Source organism: Amblyomma americanum, chromosome 1, assembly GCF_052857255.1.
Source record: "Amblyomma americanum isolate KBUSLIRL-KWMA chromosome 1, ASM5285725v1, whole genome shotgun sequence".
NCBI lineage: Eukaryota > Metazoa > Arthropoda > Arachnida > Ixodida > Ixodidae > Amblyomma > Amblyomma americanum.
The window spans coordinates 391,494,493-391,513,613 of record NC_135497.1 but is presented as its reverse complement, the minus strand read 5'-3'; the positions used below and the strand labels follow the sequence as shown (position 1 = coordinate 391,513,613).

The window sequence follows — 19,121 nt, the reverse complement described above, 5'->3', positions numbered from 1 at the left end:
TACTTTGCGTTTGCTTCATGAGTGTCTGACTGCACCAGTTAATGTCACAAGTATGCGGTTCTTATAATCTGTTGCATAATGTTACATGTGTCGCTATAAAGCACATTATATCTCCAGTTCCTGAATGTATCTCAGTGTCCAAAAAGGGGCTTACTTGTATAACACAACGGTATGAATGTGGACTCATTTTACTGTTTAGCTTATTTATTGCTTCTGATCACGTGGGTTGAAAGGCTGACTGCATTTATTCTGCACCAGACTGACTCGGGACAGAAAAAGAAATGTTTTGTTACATTTAACATGCTCTCCTAAGCACATTTTACGCTTCCGCTTTTCACCTTTTTCCTAGAGCGCAAGCTAACTTTCATTAAAACAGCCTGTCAGACAATTGACTGTCTGGGTATTCTTGTAGTGCAACGTAATGCAATAGTTCAGCAAAAGCATAATAACTGATTGTGTCCAGTGGGACATAAGCTCACTCATACTATGTCTGATGCTGTTCATTGTTCTGATGGGAATGTTTAATTCTTTGTGCTGTTATGTTTTTAGGTACGTTGCCACCTCGTTGCTGGGAAGTCTGGATGTGTTCTGTCACTGCTTGCTGTTTTCGAGCATTTCGTTCCATAATAAATACCGATGTTCTGTGCATTGAAAACAGTGACAGCCCTGGCCTTCAGTGTTGCCATTCTATGTGCCCGACCTGCCCGTCGGAGATGCCAACAAAGTTTAGCCCAATAGTTTTCTGTTGCTATATGCTAAGGGTACTCACCGTTTGAGCATTACGAAAGTGCATTATAATTGACCATTGGAAGCAAAAGTATTTATTGCACCACCTTGACAATTATAACACTTAGAAACGTTGCCTGTCAGTGCATAAGTTAGAGGCCAGGAAATGCTTATAGGAGCTTCTAGAGGCAATGGCGTCGACAGATTCTCCCCCTCTCCCCTTTAATTGACTGATCCCCTTGGATATGCTAGCGCGAAATCGCGAGGGGTGTTCGCCTTAGACCGCGAAATAATTTATAATTGAATTTCTCCTCTCTTTTGTTTCGGTATCAACAGCCAAGAAATGGCTACAGCATTAAAGCTTAGTGCAGGCCATGTAAGGCATGAGGACAACGGCAGCATAATTGCTGTTGCTGTTTCTACACTATTCCTAGAAAGACAGGTTGGCTAAATTATTTCGCAGCCTTACACTACACCACCCATTTCTCTCCACTTTCACTCCCACCTTCCTTCCTTCCCTCCCGGCGAGGTTGATGTGTTCACTGAGAAATTAGACATTTGCTGCGCTCCTTTCCAAGAAACCAATTTTCATCCGGTGTGATTCCTGTTCTTGATGCAGGCTCCCTTTGACGCGGCACATATTTAAAACAACGAAGCAGGGAGTACACCGCACATTTTTTAAGCCTCGCGTGACCTATGATGACCTTTGGCGCCATAGTCATCACTTGGTTGTTGAAACCGAAACAAGTGAGAGAAGATATTCTATGAATTATTTAGCGGTCGTAGGCGAACATCACAGGGCGATTCATGCATGCTGGCATCTTAAGCATGACTGCACGAACATGCGCAACCTAAAATTTGGTGTCTATACACTTAAAAGGGCAATAGCATTGCAGTAATAGAATTGCAGCTCGCGTCAGGAGCCAAATCCGCCGTCCGATGTAACAAAATTCGCTGACTGGTCGAGAGAGGCCACGTGCCCTCGTGTCATCATCCTAACATACTTTGATGCGACATAGTGATTTAGCAAGCGAAGTCATGTGGCCTTGTGACGTCTTCACAGCCGACTCGCCGTGGCAGGTGGAAGATAAATTGATGGCATGGATGAAGAGGCAGTAGAAGGCTACTCGAAATAAATGGATATAGGTCAGTTGGGTGTTTCAGTTCAACAAAAATTGCAACAAAAACGAAATAAAAATAAATGGGATATATTCAAATATCGGCAATGTCACACCAAAAGAAGAATGCCTTCTGTTGCCGCTGGTATGACGAACATGACAGTTGACAGACCGACAATTGCGAAGAAACTGTCGCAAACACATACAGAAGTTTCAACAGAAGCAGGGACAAATGCGAAATCTAATGCTATCGCATTCCACTCTTAAGGTGACTGAAATGTCCTCATACTTTTTAATCGACACAAACATTGACAGCTGGGAGCCGCGACAGATCCTGTTCGCAGCAGCGATTATGCAGCTATGTTTCAGTGGATATGGGTCAAACTAAAAGAAAATTTTTAAAAATGCCGTCCTTTTGTGAATTTATTGCTAATTAATGGAATTTCTTTTTGTGCCCCTTACTTGCGAATGTCATTACGTATCCGTGAATTGTAGCGCAGTACCTGTTAATGTGAATGTATCACTTCTGAAAAAATTTTGCCGTACATTGTACTGACTAAATAAAAAACAACTTTTTTACTCCATTTCGGGACTGAGGGAGTATTTGGCTTAACTCCATTTCTAGACTGGAGTAAATGCAGGTCAATCCTCCATTTTACTCCATTACTCATTCATGGGAGTAAAAAGAAGGACAGTCATGTTTTTACTCCATATTCATGGAGTAAATGTTTTCACGTACGGAGTTTAAAGAGTGGCTCTAACCATTTATACTCCCTTATAGGTGTTTTTTTTTTGCTAACAGTGCAGCATGGCCAGCCGCAGGCGGCTGTTCTCTCCGCAGTGGTGATTGGAGAGCACCGCGAGCTGTACGACGGAGGTGCGCACAGGCTGGCCGGCCGAGTCCTCCGTTGGCAGGTACACCCAGCCCATGGGCGCGGACAGCTCTGCTTCGTGCACTTCGTGCAGGTCTTGAAGGGTGGGTCCCACTCGCACAGATACCCTGGAAAGAGGAAAAGCATTAATGCCTACTCATTACCACGGTCCGCTTGTTGCCCTCAAGTGATAATCAGCGTTCACACCAGAATCGATCGAGTTGCTGACACGATTTCCTAGACCGAATGAACTGGCACTGCTTCCTGCTACCTGTGCACAACCCTAATTTTCTCTTTTGGATGCACAGTCGGACTCAGCCTCACCTGCAATGCAGCCACGTCCGATGTAATGCGATTTGCCCTACACAGGGTGTTTCACCTAAGAATTTAGGCAATTTTTTTATATTAGGCTTTATAAGTTAGAGGAGAGCTTTTTTAGGCGTAGCATTACCAGCGGTATAGACGCTTTACAGCGCGGGAGCATGAGCGCCGCCATATTTGGTCACGTGACCATTTCGCCATCGCCGGCCTTCGGGCCTTCTCGTTCCGACGGCTGCCGGCGCGCTGGTGCCCGGCTGCAAGACGCTTCTCCGGCTCTCGCTGTAAATAACGAGCTGTTGGACGGCACAAAAACTTAGTGTGAGTGCTCATAGAACGTGTTGGCACTGGATAATGTTTGGTTCAACCAGCTCATTTACTTGTCTCCTTCGGACCGCCCGCATCGGCTCGATGGCCCGAAAGACGCGGGTTCGATCCCGGCCGCGGCGTTCGAATTTCGATGGAGGCGAAATTCTAGAGGTCCGTGTACTGTGTGATGTCAGTGCACGTTAAAGAACCCCAGGTGGCCGAAATTTCCGAAGCCCTTCACACGGCGTCCCTCATAGCCCGAGTCGCTTTGGGACGTTAAATACCTATAAACCATAAGCATCGGCTCGAATGTGTCAACAAACCGCGGTTAGCTACCTGACGTTCATATTTATTCAGTCAATTCACCGTATAACGCTATTTTTGGATCGCATACCTTGTTGTCGAACTGCAGATTAGAAGCGGGACAATGCCTGAAAGCTGGCTTTTTAGAGCTCGATGTTTTTTCTGACTGAAGGAATATGTGTTCACAGCTCCGCAACTGTGCACACGCGTCTTACAACCGAACGTGCGTGTGATCGCCGGCCGATCGCCCAGGCATTTACCTTATCATCCGTTAACATTCCGCCTTCCAAAAGAAGAATATGCATGTTTTTCCAGGGCCCCTTCAGAAGCTCGGCGACGTTCGACTGTGCTCTCTTGCTAAGTACAACTGAAAACTGCTCCGGAGTTCAGCAGCCACAGATGTAGCCAGCCAGAGTAAGCGGAAATATACATGTCTTGATAAATTTCACCTCTGTCCGGTGTCCGGTAGAGCTTTGCATTGGGCGAGAGAATTGCATGTCGAAACGCCTCCTCTGAGGACTTTTGCAAAAGCTCTGTTACCGCTTCCACCGTGCTAGCGCCAAGTACGCACGACAGTTTAGTCAGCACTGTGCCGACGCCCAGGAAGCACTTATTGCAAAGGTCTAAAATAGCACCGATTATATATAGATAAATATCCTTTAATGGGAAAATATAATTTAGCCGGCGTTTGGAAGTCACTGGCATGGTAGTCTGCAAGGGGAAGGTAGTTTGGGAGCTAAAGACGGAAGGAGAGAGGTGCGGGAAAGGTAAAATAAAAGAAATAAAAAGGGGAGAAAATAAAATGCGGCCATTAAATGCGTATTAAGCTGCATCGGCGAATAATAATGCAACGTATTTAGTGCGCTGGATCAGTGTTGAAGATGAGCAAAGTTACAGGCATGTACGCTCGTTCTGGCATTCCCGCAGCTACTGCTGGCTCTGAAGTGAACTGGCGCATGGCGTTTGTGATATGATTATGATTTTTTTGTGAGTGGAACAACACTTTAACGTTCTGTTCTCTCTGCAAGCACCATGAAGTGGCAAGACAGCTCTTCGAAAAACTGCAGCAAAATTGTCGCGAAGTTTCCCATATGTAACACGTGCGACTATTTTTCTGGCACTAGACCACAGGGACATTAGCTCTAGATATTAATTCCTCGCTTGATGTCCGTCCACAAGCTGTGCAGCAGCGTTTCGCACTGCGCGCCGGTGCTGCTAACGACGGCTCCGAAGGCCAGATGTTGCGTCCGTCCTAGTGGCGCCGCCTGTCGTGGACAGAGCAAACTACTCTCTGTAAACGGTCTACAGTACATCAGAATACAGCTAAGATGAGCTAACTAGCAGGCTGGCTAACTAATATTGATTAATTGACTTTTGAGCTATTACTGTTAGGATCCTTAATTATTGGGAGGCGTGTAGCCCACCGTTAGTAATATCCGTATCAGATTTTACGATTTCGAAAACGCAGTTACCCTCGGCGATGTGGATCAACAAAATTTGGCTATTTCTACGAGGTGCATACACTGGAGAGGTTGCTTTGCCTGCAAGCTTCTCGAAAGCGCATGTATTTTGGAGCGATGTAGCCTCTCAGTAACTAAGTAGCTAGCGTAAAAGTAATTAGTTAAAAACTTAACTATTCAATATTAGTTAATCACCTTGCTAGTTAGCACGTCTCAGCAGTATTCTATGTACTACAGCGGTGACAATGCTGTGCCGAAAAAAAAGCGCTCTTATAACTCAAAAAGCCTATTTTAAAAACTGTGTTAAGTCTTAGGTAAAACACCTTGTATATCAATTGAATTTGCCGTGATAAACATGCCTGGAAGCAATGCGTTTTCATTTACGCTAGAGCTACCGAACTACCAGTAGCCTTGAAGAAATCCCAGACCACACCCTCCGCGTTGCAAGTCACACTGAACAACACATCTGTACGTCTTGGCACAGTCGCACTTCAATGTTCAAAAAAAGAAAAGCACACTAACTCTAGTCGCGCTGACACTTCTACGCCTGGTGGGGAACTACCGATATGAAAAATACGCTTTAGCACTTGTTTGCAACGTAACAATTGCGCTCTTAGTTAGCATACTGCAGAACGATCGAAGAATTCCTGAACATGTCATTACAGCCGACCTGCTTTGTTTATAGCTAAACAAAAGCCGGCATGCAGTGTCACGTATGAGGTCGCACTTATGGTGCGTTAATCCCGTATTTAAAATAGCTATGCCTCAAAGCGGCCGAAAGGCAAAGGCGGCATTTTTCAAAGGTTGTTGGCAGTTTATTTTTACCTCAGAGGTCTTGAGCACTACCAGGCTTGCGCGCTCCCCGACAGACATATCACGCCTATTGGCCGAACCGCAACAAGTGCGCCGGTTGACAAAGGAGGAACAAAAAGGGCGAAATGTCGTGCTAATTGTGAGCGCTTTATTTTCTTCTCGTCAACATCGCAGCACGTAAAACGGCTTCGCCCCCAGGCCGTAGTACACACACATTGTTTGCTTACTGTTAATCGCTGTATGTGTACCTTGGTAATCTTGGTGCCAACCTTAGGCTAACCTGAAAACTTTCCGAAACCACACCAAAACCTTGCACACCCTGTCAGTGTCGCACCCGGTGCGGTAGTGAAGTCTTTAGGTTTGGTGTTTGGTTTATGGGGTTGAACGTCCCAAAGCGACACAGACTATGAGGGACGCCGTATACTGGAGAGCACCTGGGGTTCTTAACATGCACTGGCGTTGCACAGTACAGTGGTGAGCAGCCCTTCTAGAGCTTGCCGACGGTGTCCTGCCGTAGGTTGCCTGGATACCCGCTCTCCTCAGCTTTCAGGGTGGGGGCACCCTCTGTAGTAACCCGCGCCGCCGTTTCCCCCTCGCAGCGGCATGTTGAGTCCCACGCGTCAGTTGCGTGCAGAGCGCTGTGCGTCTGGCACGGTTCCTGTGCGGTCGCGTGGCGACTGTAATAATGCTACTGATCTGGAAATAGACAGTGCATACTTGTTTCAGTCGCGGGTAGTAGTGTTTTGGCAGTTTTGAGCGTATTTTATGCATGATGCACTCGCTCCGACTTCACTATAATCGAAAAGTTATGACGGACTGCTGTGTTTCACAGTCAACGGCTGCACTTTAAAGGGACAACATTTGTTTGATGTTCCTTGATAGTGATAATATGGACTATATTAGGGTCACCGAATTGCATAGAATTATTGCTTTTGTTGCTTTGAACATATAGAGTGTTCACAAGACCGCAAGTTTCTCTTGTATAGAAGCAGCGCGGAGCATGCATGACCTGCCAAATATAATATTTTTGCGTAATCAACATCCACTTTTCCAACATTCTTTGAAGTCTCTTTGTCTTGTTGCTGCACAGTATGTGAAAAATTCAAAGTATGTCAAATTTCTCTTCCAAGTAATCTGTCGCCTCACTGCTCTGGAGTGAAAAGCTGGGGACGCGTCTGAAACCAAAGTCATATTTTCTGAACTGCTTCCCTTGTGGCTTGTGGCCGCAACAAAATAATTCAATGGTTGCGTTTCCTTTTGAATGGTGTTGACTGCACGTAGACTGATGATGCGATGCGATGACGTCTTCCTAATTCGTTGCGACTAAGTCGCTTTATTCGTGGACAAATTTAAATTAACAATTTATTTCTCCTTTCAAAACATGAAGAAAAATCATCAAAAGCGACTGATCCACAAAGGGACCTCACAAACTCAGCCTCTGATAACTGCTTATTTTCCATGCCATTGTCTCTGCCAGGGTAAACTAAGAAAGGGGAGCCAGAGCAGCACAGGAAAAATTTGAAAATTGGTTTTTGAGGAAAGGAAATGGCGCAGTAATTGTCTCACATATCTAGGCGGAGACCCGAACCGCGCCGTAAGTGAAGAGAGGAAGGTGGGAGTAGAAGAACAAAGAGAGAAAAAGGTGCCGTAGTGGAGGTCTCCGGAAAATTTTCGACCCTCTGGGGATCTTTCACTGACATCGCACAGCACACGGGCGCCATAGCGTTTCGCCTCCATCGAAACGCGGCTACCGCAGCCGGAATAACCGTCTGCTCCAGTTGCTATGAGACGCTTGCTTGCTGTCTCACTCGGTAGTCGTCGGGCGAGGCAATAGATCTCTCATTAAGGAATGAGTCTGGGCTAGTTGGAAAACCACGTTTGAAGTAAAGCACGCAGAAAGACGCGGGCTAGTGAACACGACTGACATGCTTGCATCTCTGCTGCTGCTGTCATCGAAACAGGCAGAAAAAAGTAATCTATAGGATATGGTTGGCCAGAAACACGCGTGACTAATTTTACTGACGTGGCTGCGTGACGGCAATGAAGGGAGCCTTTTTTCCCCAGTGGTGATTTCTTTAAAAACGATACGAAAAGGGAGGAAAATAAACGATTACTTTCGTTCGCCGACTTTCGTTCGCGTCACGCAGCCACGGCTTGTATGCTCACTGACGCACAGAAGATAGGTTTGGCGCCAGGATATTCGTAGTGAGCTGGCGCAATGAAGTAAAGATAGGGGAGGAGTTATAATGCTTCCGTGCCATTAAGACAAAACAAATAATAAACTGAACAAAACGCTGAGACGAGAGCTTCACATACTCGCTTACACGCAAGAGCGTATAAATAATACAGCTGCCTTATTGGGAAATGTCTTTGTGATCAGGTTGTGAAGAAGCCGCTCGGCAAATTTTTGATGTGGTATGGCAGGTTTTAACACTCGCTTTTTAGCTGTCTTGGTCTACGTCATCAGTGCAAGCACTTGTGGTCTGGTGGACAAAACATACGACTTCTGACAGCGTGGTGAAGAACGTGCGATGTGCACCGAGGCGGCTGTAATCGGGAGAAGAGACGCCGTTACGCGTAACGACAACGAGGCGCCTCTAATCCGAAGAAGAAAGGCGGCGGAGAGCGCACGAAACTTGCAAAACCGTGGCGAAAACGGGCCACGCCCATTTGCTTGAAGCGAGCTCGTAGTGTGATGCAGCAGTTCGAGACCAAGTTATGAGGCACTGTTGTTTTCCCGGGTGTTCTGCCCACACTATTAAAGTGCACCGGCTATTTGGCTTCGCTCGTAACAGCGCGCGCCGAAAAAATGGCCAATCGCAGGTCAAACCAGACGCCCTGACCAACAGTTAACCCCAAAAGATGAGAGGTAAGGCATGCGAAAACGCTCGTTTTTCAGAACAATTTTTTCTGGGGACGGAGGAATAATGAACAACTTATCTTTGCATCCTCATAATTATTTGAATTAGCAGCCATGAAACGCAGCTTCTCGCATTTGTTTCATGCCGAACGAGAACGTGACTGAATGGCAGGCTTTGGCCAATATGCAACTGCAGCTCCAAATAAGTAATCCTGATTCTTGGAAAAGTAACTGAAATGTACAGCATCCGGGTCAAGAGATTGCACTGGAATATGCTGCGCGAGTTGAAATAATGCTATTATGAAGGAACACAGCGCAAAATGAACGCTACAGCAGAGAACCAACACGCATGAGTGCACCGACTGTTCATTAGGCGTCGACTTTCTCGGCAGATTAGCTGCGAAAGATAGTATACTTTAGATTAACTGCCTCCGATTCACTTTTCAAACAATCTCTGGTACCACTCTGTCTCGGTAGAAAACCAAATTTCCTCAATTTCACGCGGCAGCTCCAGTTTTCTCTTCGAAACGGCGCGCCGCCGCATTGCGCTCAAGGCAGCTGAACGGGAGAGTAGGACCCAACATGACCCCGCCGAGAGCGGTGTCTTCACCCTGAAAGCGGCGCTGGCCTATCGAGGCACCCGCCGCGGTGGCTCAGTGGTTAGGGCGCTCGACTACTGATCCGGAGTTCGCGGGTTCGAACCCGACCGCGGCGGCTGCGTTTTTATGGAGGAAAAACGCTAAGGCGCCCGTGTACTGTGCGATGTCAGTGCACATTAAAAATCCCCAGGTAGTCGAAATTATTCCAAATTACTCCGGAGCCCTCCGCTACGGCACCTTTCTTCTTTCACTCCCTCCTTTATCCCTTCCCTTACGGCGCGGTTCAGGTGTCCAACGATATATGAGACAGATACTGCGTCATTTCCTTTCCCCCAAAACCAATTATTATTATTATTGAAACCTGAAAATCTTTTCTGGTCTATGTCCCAGATAAGGTATGGTGCACGTGCAACTGCCGCTGTCTGGCTTGGTTGCCGAGAAAAAAATTGTCTGGTGCAGCGCACCTCGTTTGGTGACAGCTAGCTGCATTTTTCAGTGCTCTCGAGTTGCTGCTGAGTCGAATGTTCTGATTATGTATACGCGTAATTAAACAGCTACCTAGGCTTTCTGAATGATGAAAGAGGGCGAAAACAACAGCCGACAAGAGCTGACAGGATCTGCAGCGTGAACTTCGCTAATGGATGCGTAGAGCTTTTGCGCGCATACTTATGTTTATGGGCATTTTTTACTTAACAGGCAGGCAGGTCGTGCTCGCTCTATCGTTGTCCCGAAGTCCCCAGCGAATTCAACTACGATCTTGGCGTTCATTGGCCTGGATGGAGATACTTGTGTTCGTCATCGGAAGTCTCTATGGCGTTCTAGCTCCTCAGAGAGGCCCCAGTCGGAAATGACGCTTTTGGACACTGAGCAGACAAAGGGAAGGAAAAAGAGGTGCTCGTTACGACATATATGACGGAAGCCAACAGTCACCGAGACCACGGAGAAAAGGATTTCTTTTCTTGGTTTGTGGTGTTCATCAACGAGATATTATTAGGTAATTATATTTAGAGATAATTGATTAGAAAGCAGAAGAAAAAACAACCACATGCCGCCAGTGGTGTCTGAGCACACGACCTCCGAATTTCGCGTCCGGTGCTCTTCCAAATGAGCTACGGCGACGACTGTCCAATCTTCCGCCTTCGGCGGTATTTATGTGAGTGTAACCTAACCTTGAGTGTGTTCACCAGTGCCACCCTCGTCCATAGCAGCTCCTTTGTTTCGGTGACTGTTGGCTTCTGTCATATATATTTCAGGTCCACTCACGCCGACCCCTGACTCGTTTTCTCGCAGACACAAATAGGAAAGCTCTCGAGTGCCTATTCCCTCTGCCCCGCAGGGAGTGTCTTCCTTCTTTCCCCTTACTCTCGCTTCGGCCGCCACCCCTGTGCAATAGACCGCGCCGAAAGGGGACCGCTTATGTGCACCGCTCGAGTGTAAGGGAACAGTTCGTTTCGAGTCCGCAAAAGCCTCGTTTCAAGTCAACTATACTTGCATAATCTGCAGCCTCTCACTGCCCACCAGCGGGGGCGTTCTATCTCTTACGGAAGCTGTAAAAGATTTGTATGGGCAAAGCTTCGAAGGGTATACGAGCGTGGCCGATAAGAAGCGCGAAGAGGCTTCCACGCCGGGGCATGGCTGTCTACGAGGAAAAGAAACAGACTACCGACTCTATATGCCGAAAAGATATTACCACTTGCGATGCTTGGAAAGAGCTTACAAGAGTGGAGATGAAGCTTTGGTCGGAAGGCAGGCCGGAAGTTTACATAAGCTCCAAACTCTCGAAAAGAGTTAAAAAACTGGAGCCACAGTTACGGTAACGCGTCGCGAAATTCAAGACACAGCCGGAATGCAGTGAGGTCGGAAACGCCTCTCGCAGCGTACAGTGGCAAACCGATGGAGGCGATCACGCACAGGGGAGCTGTAAACAAACGGGTTGTCTGGGAACTTCTTGAGAAACAGCTTCGGGTTTCGCTTGCCTCCATCGCGTCCTTTTTTCAGCCTGACGATGCCTCGAGCTAGAGCATGTTCCCTCTCGTTTCCCTCCAGTCCCTCGATGTCTGGGGTCCAGATTTGGTGGAGCTTGGTGAGGGGTGCAGCGCCCATGAGTCGGATGACGTGCTTGGAATCTTAACGCCGATGGTATGTTGGCCTCCCATTCTGCGTTGCGCGAAATGCAGGATCTTGAAATGCGGTTGCCACCCCCCTTCTCTACACGTCGTAACGCTTATTCAGCAGCATGCAGGGTCTGTCATCGCCGGTGGCCACCAGGTGCTGAACGAGACACACTGCACGTAAGTTACACAGAGCAGTGGCGCAGAGAAAGACAAAGAGGCTTGCACCCGCAGACATCGGCCAATTGGCAGCGCCTTCTCCCTTCTCGCCACTTGTTCGCTCTCTCCGCGTGCAGCAGACCCTCCGCGCTCTCCTCTCCGCGGACGCCCACGCCGAGAAAACGATGTCGGTAGTCGAACACGTGCCCCGCCGCGGTGGCTCAGTGGTTAGGGCGCTCGACTACTGATCCGGAGTTCCCGGGTTCGAACCCGACCGCGGCGGCTGCGTTTTTATGGAGGAAAAACGCTAAGGCGCCCGTGTGCTGTGCGATGTCAGTGCACGTTAAAGATCCCCAGGTGGTCGAAATTATTCCGGAGCCCTCCACTACGGCGCCCCTTTCTTCTTTCACTCCCTCCTTTATCCCTTCCCTTACGGCGCGGTTCAGGTGTCCAACGATATATGTGAGACAGATACTGCGCCATTTCCTTTCCCCCAAAACCAATTATTAAATTATTATCAGTCGAACACGAACAAAGATGATGAGCGCGTTTATCTGCTACTCTATAGGCAACACGTTAACTGAAGACTCTCCCGCTTTTCCTCTTTTCAACCGTGGGAATGTAAGTGAAGACTCAAAGAAGGAAGGATCCGTGGAGAGCCGACCTTTTGCAGCAAATGTAGGAGTACAGTTAAAGACCAATGTCAGCGTCAACATGAACAAGACCGGGGTGTGCACAAAACAGTACGTCTTCATGACACGTAGCAGCGACCACAATATTCGGCCAATCATACGACGCAGCGCAGCGTCTCGTTCCCCCTCCAGCAGGGACTGCAACGGAAGACCGGCATGTTAATGACACGATAATAGATTGAGCGTTTAAACAAGTGCATTCAGCTCTTCCATAGGTCGGCCAGGGAACGTTTAACGAACTGCCATTATTGCAGCCGCTTTATATTGCACCGTGATTTCTTCATTTCTTTGGAGGAACTACGGTTCCGGAGGCTGCTATGCAACGCGTTCTTGAGCTGTGCACGAGCCTTAGCGATGCTGCCATATAAGAGCATGAGTGAGGCGTGCCGACTCGGTTTGCAGGAAACACGTACCTGCGAGGAGTGTAACTGAAGTCTTCTATGTAGATAGTGTAAATCATCACACCGCGGACTGTCGTCTCTCTTAGAAGCTGGATGTTGACTAGGTGCGGAAGTTGGCCCTCGGATTGCCAGTAAGTGCCGACGCAGTCGTCATGCAGCCTGTCGACGCCGCGCCCTGTGAAAGCCGACATGGAGGACAACAGAGTTCAGTGCTGTTTCACACGATTAAATGCCGCTACAGACGTGACTTATTTGCACCTTACCGGGCATAAAGGATGAGACCTCCCAAGCGGCTTGCCATCGCAGGTTGCGGTCAGCCATCTCCAGTACCGAGGGGTGCAGGCAATGAGTCGATGACACGGCAAACAATGTTCGCTGGCACCTAAATACAACCGGGAGAAAGGCGAATCCGCCATCAAGTCAAGCATGTGCTTCCTTCTGGCTTGGTTTATGGTTTATGGGGGTTTAACGCCCCAAAGCGACTCAGGCTATCAGAAACGCCGTAGTGAAGGGCTCCGGAAATTTCCACCACCTGGGGCTTTTTAACGTGCACTGACATCGCACAGTACACGGGTCTCTATAATTTCGCCTCCATCGAAATTCGACCGCCGCGGCCGGGATCGAACCCGCGTCTTTCGGGCCGGCAGCCGAGCGCCATAACCACTGAGCCACCGCGGCGGCCCATGTGCTTCCTTCTGTACGTCGAGATTATGATCGATATGAATGACAGCTATGAGGAAACTTACGTGGCGTGCGCGTAGAAAGGCCTTGCTTACAGGACGTCCGCTGCGGCTCTGGACATCAATTAAAATCTGGCGCTTCCAATAAACGAATGAGAAGACAAAGTTTAGCAAATCGAGCTCGATAAATTAGGATCGAGATCTCAAGCCACTTCATCGTGTCCTTCAGTGTTTCGATGAAATGATAATAACAGCAATCAGCTCAGTGTATAGCTGTGGTAGCGCCCCCACAGGCTTTTTGGGTCTGTTTATTTCACAGCCAGCTGATATAATCCTAGTGCCAGTGAATCTGATCACCTGATCTTGACACAGCACTTCTGCAGCGATAACTACATGGCCTACACTCCTGGGATTTCACACCAGGTGGGTCGTTTCACTTGTGGGCGCAAAATCGCGGCCAGCTGTCGCTCCGCGAACCGCCAGAGATCAGTGACAGAGCGCGTCAGTCACCGCTCCTTTCCTCTGCCCACAACCTCCTCCGCCTTAATTGCAACGCGGAGCCAACGCCTTCTGATTTGACCACGCCAGTTGACAATTTCCTTCGGATATGCGCTAAGTTGCGCAGTGGTCCCGCGCCCCGACAACTACCACTGCGGCGCGTTGCTGAGTGACCGACGAGTAACGCGTCGCATCGCGGCGAGCAGTAGACATCTCTGTGGCGGGTTGTTGTTTCATGTTCGTACGCCTTCGTACACTCTCTTGTGCAGTGTGCGGTCCTCAAGCGCCGTCCGCCGCCAATGTGCCGATTGTGATCTACGAATGAATGCCCCGTACATTTCCGATATCACATTGTTGGTGTGCTCGGCGAGGAGGAGGGTTAGTGGCTTGTGAATGGATCGAAAATGGGGAAATGTGCACTAACGAGTTTGCGCCTTGGCTCTCGTCAAAGAACTAAGGCGGGAGCGTTGCTTCGTGCATTCCCCGTTGAGTCATGTGTGTGCAGTGCTTGTCGCTTAGAAAAAAAAAAAGCAGCGGTTTAAATATGTTGCACCGAATGGTCGAGCGATAGCTGTTCTTGCTTTGGATTCCGTTTAAATGCAGAGGCTTCGCAAAGGTCAAACCAACGGAATGTCTAAGGTCAAAGTAGGCTGGACATGGTTTGGGCCAAATCGAAGGTCAAATTTCGGGGGTGGGTGGGCTAAATTTTGGGAGTGACCCGGGTCAAATTTGGAGATTACCACCGTGATGCCCGTAGTCAAGTTAGTTTGCACCTCGATTTTAAGTCGAAGAAGTTTAACTTTCGGAGGTGGGCCAAATTTAGGAGTAGCCTGGTAAAGTTTGTAGACTACCATCCTATCGAGCACAATTAAATTAGCCTGTACATCGATTTTGGTCCAAATGGGTGAAGGTCTTCGCGAGTGGGGTGGGCCAAATTTGGGGGTGGAATGGGCAGCGTTTTGGAAACGACCCGCTTCTAATTTCGAGACACCATCGGATTGGCCACAGTCAAAGTATCCTTCGACATCTGACTGAAGGTTATTGCTATGACAAGTCCGAAGGTCACTTCAATGTCACGCGGATCGCTCGAACTGAAACTCGAGTTATGCATTGAGTAGAGCTATCGCTCTAAAACAGCCTGGCTCGTTATTTTTCAACCAAGCGAGCAGGTGCAACGGCGCCTGCCATGAGTGGTGTTGCGGTTTGCGGAACGTGTCTCTTTGCGTCCATGCTGTCGAAATATTATTGAGACTGACGCATGCTTTCCTTTTATTTTTTGGTCTCCCGACTGATAGGTATTATAAACACTGGGAAGGATGTGGTTTTCAATCAAGCCGGCAGGCGCGCCACGTGTATTGATGCTCAGCTCGTTCTGTGTGAATGATTTCGAAATGACAAAAGCGCGCTTCCTTCTTAATGTGAATCGGTTCTGACTGTGAAGTTCAGCTGGTAATGAGGTGCTGAACTGGCTTTTTCGAGCTCGTGTATGAGCAGTATATCCTTTTATCGAGTTCGGTTTCCGGACTACTGTAACGTAGCTACATTTAACGCATTAACGTTTAGGGTCCTGTGTCGCAGAAAAGAACCTTAGGATTGAGGCAACGGGCGAACGTAACTCCGGCGCCGACAGGGGCGCCCCTCGCGGCGATGAGCGAACCTGCTGCAGGACTAGCTCGCCGCCCTGCGAACTCCAACGGCTGCAATCCGATCGCGGCAGCGCGCCCTGCTGCGTTCACAGTTTGCTAAGACTGCCGACTGTAAACACAGAGCGTTGAGTTGTCGCATCGCTGTCCATTGCGCAGGCTTGCACATGCGATATTTCGCCAGGAAGTTGGTTCGACAGCTCCAGTCGCTTGATCGCGCTTGAAGCATTCGCTGCATCACACGCACTATAGCGTTTGTCGGCAACCGAAGAATGAAGCTAGGAAGGCAAATTTCATGCGACAATAATTGAGATTGACTCTCCATAAATCACTCGAGAATATGTGGCAAGCTTTCCTTGGCTGTGCAGAACCAAATGAGACCCACCCGGCTTACTACCGCTTGGCACTGTTGTTAAATCGACACTTTTATCGAGCCAGAGGATCGCTATGTTAGCGCATATTTTTCTGTGAGAAAAAATTCATTTGGAGCCAATTTGTTTTGAGCGCAAATTATCATTTTAACTTTTATCCCTTTTGAAAACCACTGCATGATGATTTCAGAAAACAACGGCGCATGGGGAAGGCGATTCTGCTGCGGAACCTGTTTGTATACGTGAAGCACACTGCGGTACATGAATCACCTGGAAAGTTTCGGTGCGCGATGGAAAATTATTAAAGTAAATATAGCTTCAGGGTATTTTCTCACCCTTACAAAAAATTTCTTTAGACAGTCGATAGACTGCCCATAGAATCTCTATAGACAAACCCTAGAGAGCAGTCTATAGGCAATACAAACCCTATAGACAATCTATATATTTATGGCCATACACTTTTAGTAGACTTTCGTCTATAGACAGTCTACAGACTATGAATAGAGAAATGAAATATCTATAGGAAAGCAATAAAGCCTACAAGAAGTCTATAGACTGTCTATAGACAATTTTTGTAAGGGCATGCCGGAACGGTTTACTTCGTCTCGCTTGAAATGTCATTATTTCACTACTGGGTCGGTAGGGCTCGTTGTAAACATGTCACCCTTCTTGCCCCAGGTGTGGTTCAAGGGAGCTTTTTTCAGGTGGTGTCAACCGGTTTCAGCTGGAATCAACTGTTTGATCACTTGGCGTCTTTGCACCTGAGCCGGATTATTAACTATTATTTACTTCCTTCGCTCAGTGATGTCTTCTTTATGCGCACCAACCGGCAGTTGCTTTCAGTACCGTTTTCTAACTGTAGAAACGCGTTAACATTGTGCTTTTCTGATTCGTGACCGAAACTTCTCCGTATTGAGTGCACAGCACGACAGTTGCACCATGCTCAAATTTTTTTGCTTGCCGCACTACAGCCGCAGGACACAGGGAGTATTTTAGTCTCTCATACGGTAGATAGTCTTACGGTTACTCCCACACGGTAAATACGCTAACTAAAGTACCTAAACGACCGCATTGAAAATGCGGGCAAACACTGCGCAACGGTAGCAGCGGCCACGCGTTAACGTATTGGACGGCCGAGCGGCTGCGCTAAATCAGCCTTTTTAAAAGCAGCGAAATCCTCAGGCACGCAAAATACTGAGCATTTATCACCTGGCGCCGGCAACAGACCCACTCCTTCCCCTACCCTGCAGTATAATCTCACATATACCCCAGTCAATGCTCTCCCTCCTGCACTCATTTTGGCGATAAAGTCACATTAAAAGAGTTCATACACTCTGGAACTGCCCGGAAGGCCCGCCTCTTTCGGACCTTGGTCAGCTCCTTATTCTTCCGAGCAGTGGGAGGCCATGTTGCTCAGCTCCGACACGAAGGTGCAACACCGGGCCGTCGAGCGGGCCAAAGAGGCTCCCGAGAGCCAGTGGCTTCCGGCCACCTATTGCGACCAACAACCCGCCATCTCCCAACCCTTGCCGATGAATGAAGTGTTCTTCCTCGTGAGGAAGTACAGCGGCGCGCTTGTCGTCGCATCTCAGTGGCGCCTGACAACCCTAACTCCTTCACGTGATGTGCCGTCTTTGCCGAAAGTAACTTCGCGCCGGTGGCCGCAGCCGACCGACGGCCGCTGCTCCCCCGCTGCGTGCGTAAACTGGCTGACGTAAGCCTGCGCTTTCGCTGGGTATGACAGCGCTCAAAAGGCACGGAATTTCTCGCCGCTTACTTGTTAACGTCCAAGGGAGGCCCGCTTCAGGGACTGGACCGAAAATGTTGTACTCGGTGAGGCCGCAGTACGATTTTCTCTCACCGTCTTTGCGTGCAACAACGACACAGCGTATTTGGTCGGAGGGCAGGCAAGGTTTGCATAGGCAACCCATTATTAAACGCGACAGAAACGTCACACGGAATATGTGTTGATTTTTATTACCAGCGTATTTTTAGATGCAAGGCAATATTTCGCAAGTTTTGATTAGAATAGACAGTTTGCTTCCACCGCGGCAACAGCTCCCACGTGACATCACGTCACACGCCGTCTCTGCGCTCCCCATTGGTCAGTCGCAGAGCGAACGCACCGACGCTGTGTGCCTAGAAATATGCTGCCTAGTGTGGCAAGCGCTGGCTATGGCGAAGGTCCCGATGTCGATGATTTCCGGCGGCGCCCGCTTGGTGCGCTGTTGTGCGGGTGTGTGCATTTGCGTTGAATTCTCGCCGTGATACGCGCGCTCGGGGGAGCGCGAAGCAAACTTTTTTTTGTATTTAAAGCGCTCTTTTAAAAAAAATATTTCGTACTATAAGAACTACGCGAGCTCATTCACAGTGCGCACATTTTGCAGTACCAAATATAGATCACTTTGTTGACGTATTCTAGCAGTTTGCTTTCGCCCGCAAAAAACACGATGCTAACCATGCAACCGTTTTTTTTTATTTACTAAGCTCTCGAGAGCGAAATTATTTCAGAAATTCTTAAGCCCCTTACCGCATAGCCTTCATTTGGCCATACTGAAGTGAAAATAAAGAATGACAATAAGGTTAAGCAGTAAACTGCACACTAGCTGAAGGAACGTGCGATATGTTCATTGCACTGGAAATTAAAACGTTGAAATCGAGAACATTATGGCAGTGAAATTTAAAGCGCCACCCTTGATTAATTTAAAATCCGTAGATCTCATGCACGTAATTACCAGTGGCTCGACTCGATCCGACGGAGTACTTAAACAGTGGTATAAAATACAACTTTTTAGAAGCTTGTTTATTCTGGATGGAAATGAGAAACAGGGCAAATTGCTGGCATGCTTTGGGCATGTCAGTCTTTACGCGCGGCATCGAGCTTCCGTTCTCAACCTCTCGCTATCTGGTAAGTGGGCTAGTTGAATTATAAGGAAGCTGTTGAGATCGGTGGAGTTATTATAAATCGTGGTCGTAATATTCGGGGTTAGGCTCTTCATGAGAAAGAAATAAGAAAATGCTTGTTTTTAATGTTCTGCATTGTGAAGCACAGCTGTTCCAAGATTTTTAACGGAAATATTGTTACCTTAACGTATGTCACTATAGTAGTTTTTTTAAAGCAATGCAAGTTTTCTGCATTTCTTAAATGCTCTGATTGGGGAAGTTTATATTAAGTTCATTATTCGCCT

General features: G+C 48.0%; 1 protein-coding gene across 1 annotated transcript; it reads right to left on the bottom strand.

The window, feature by feature from the left end:
- Positions 1 to 1,918: 1,918 nt before the first annotated feature.
- LOC144101922 (anaphase-promoting complex subunit 10-like) lies at positions 1,919 to 17,841 on the bottom strand. The gene is made up of 4 exons (XM_077635153.1): positions 17,711 to 17,841; positions 13,005 to 13,123; positions 12,754 to 12,916; positions 1,919 to 2,844 (listed from the first exon to the last, which is right to left on the bottom strand). Exons 2-4 carry the CDS (start codon positions 13,060 to 13,062, stop codon positions 2,640 to 2,642), a joined length of 426 nt encoding a protein of 141 aa, XP_077491279.1. The 5' UTR covers positions 13,063 to 13,123; positions 17,711 to 17,841; the 3' UTR covers positions 1,919 to 2,639.
- Between the last annotated feature and the right edge of the window lie 1,280 nt (positions 17,842 to 19,121).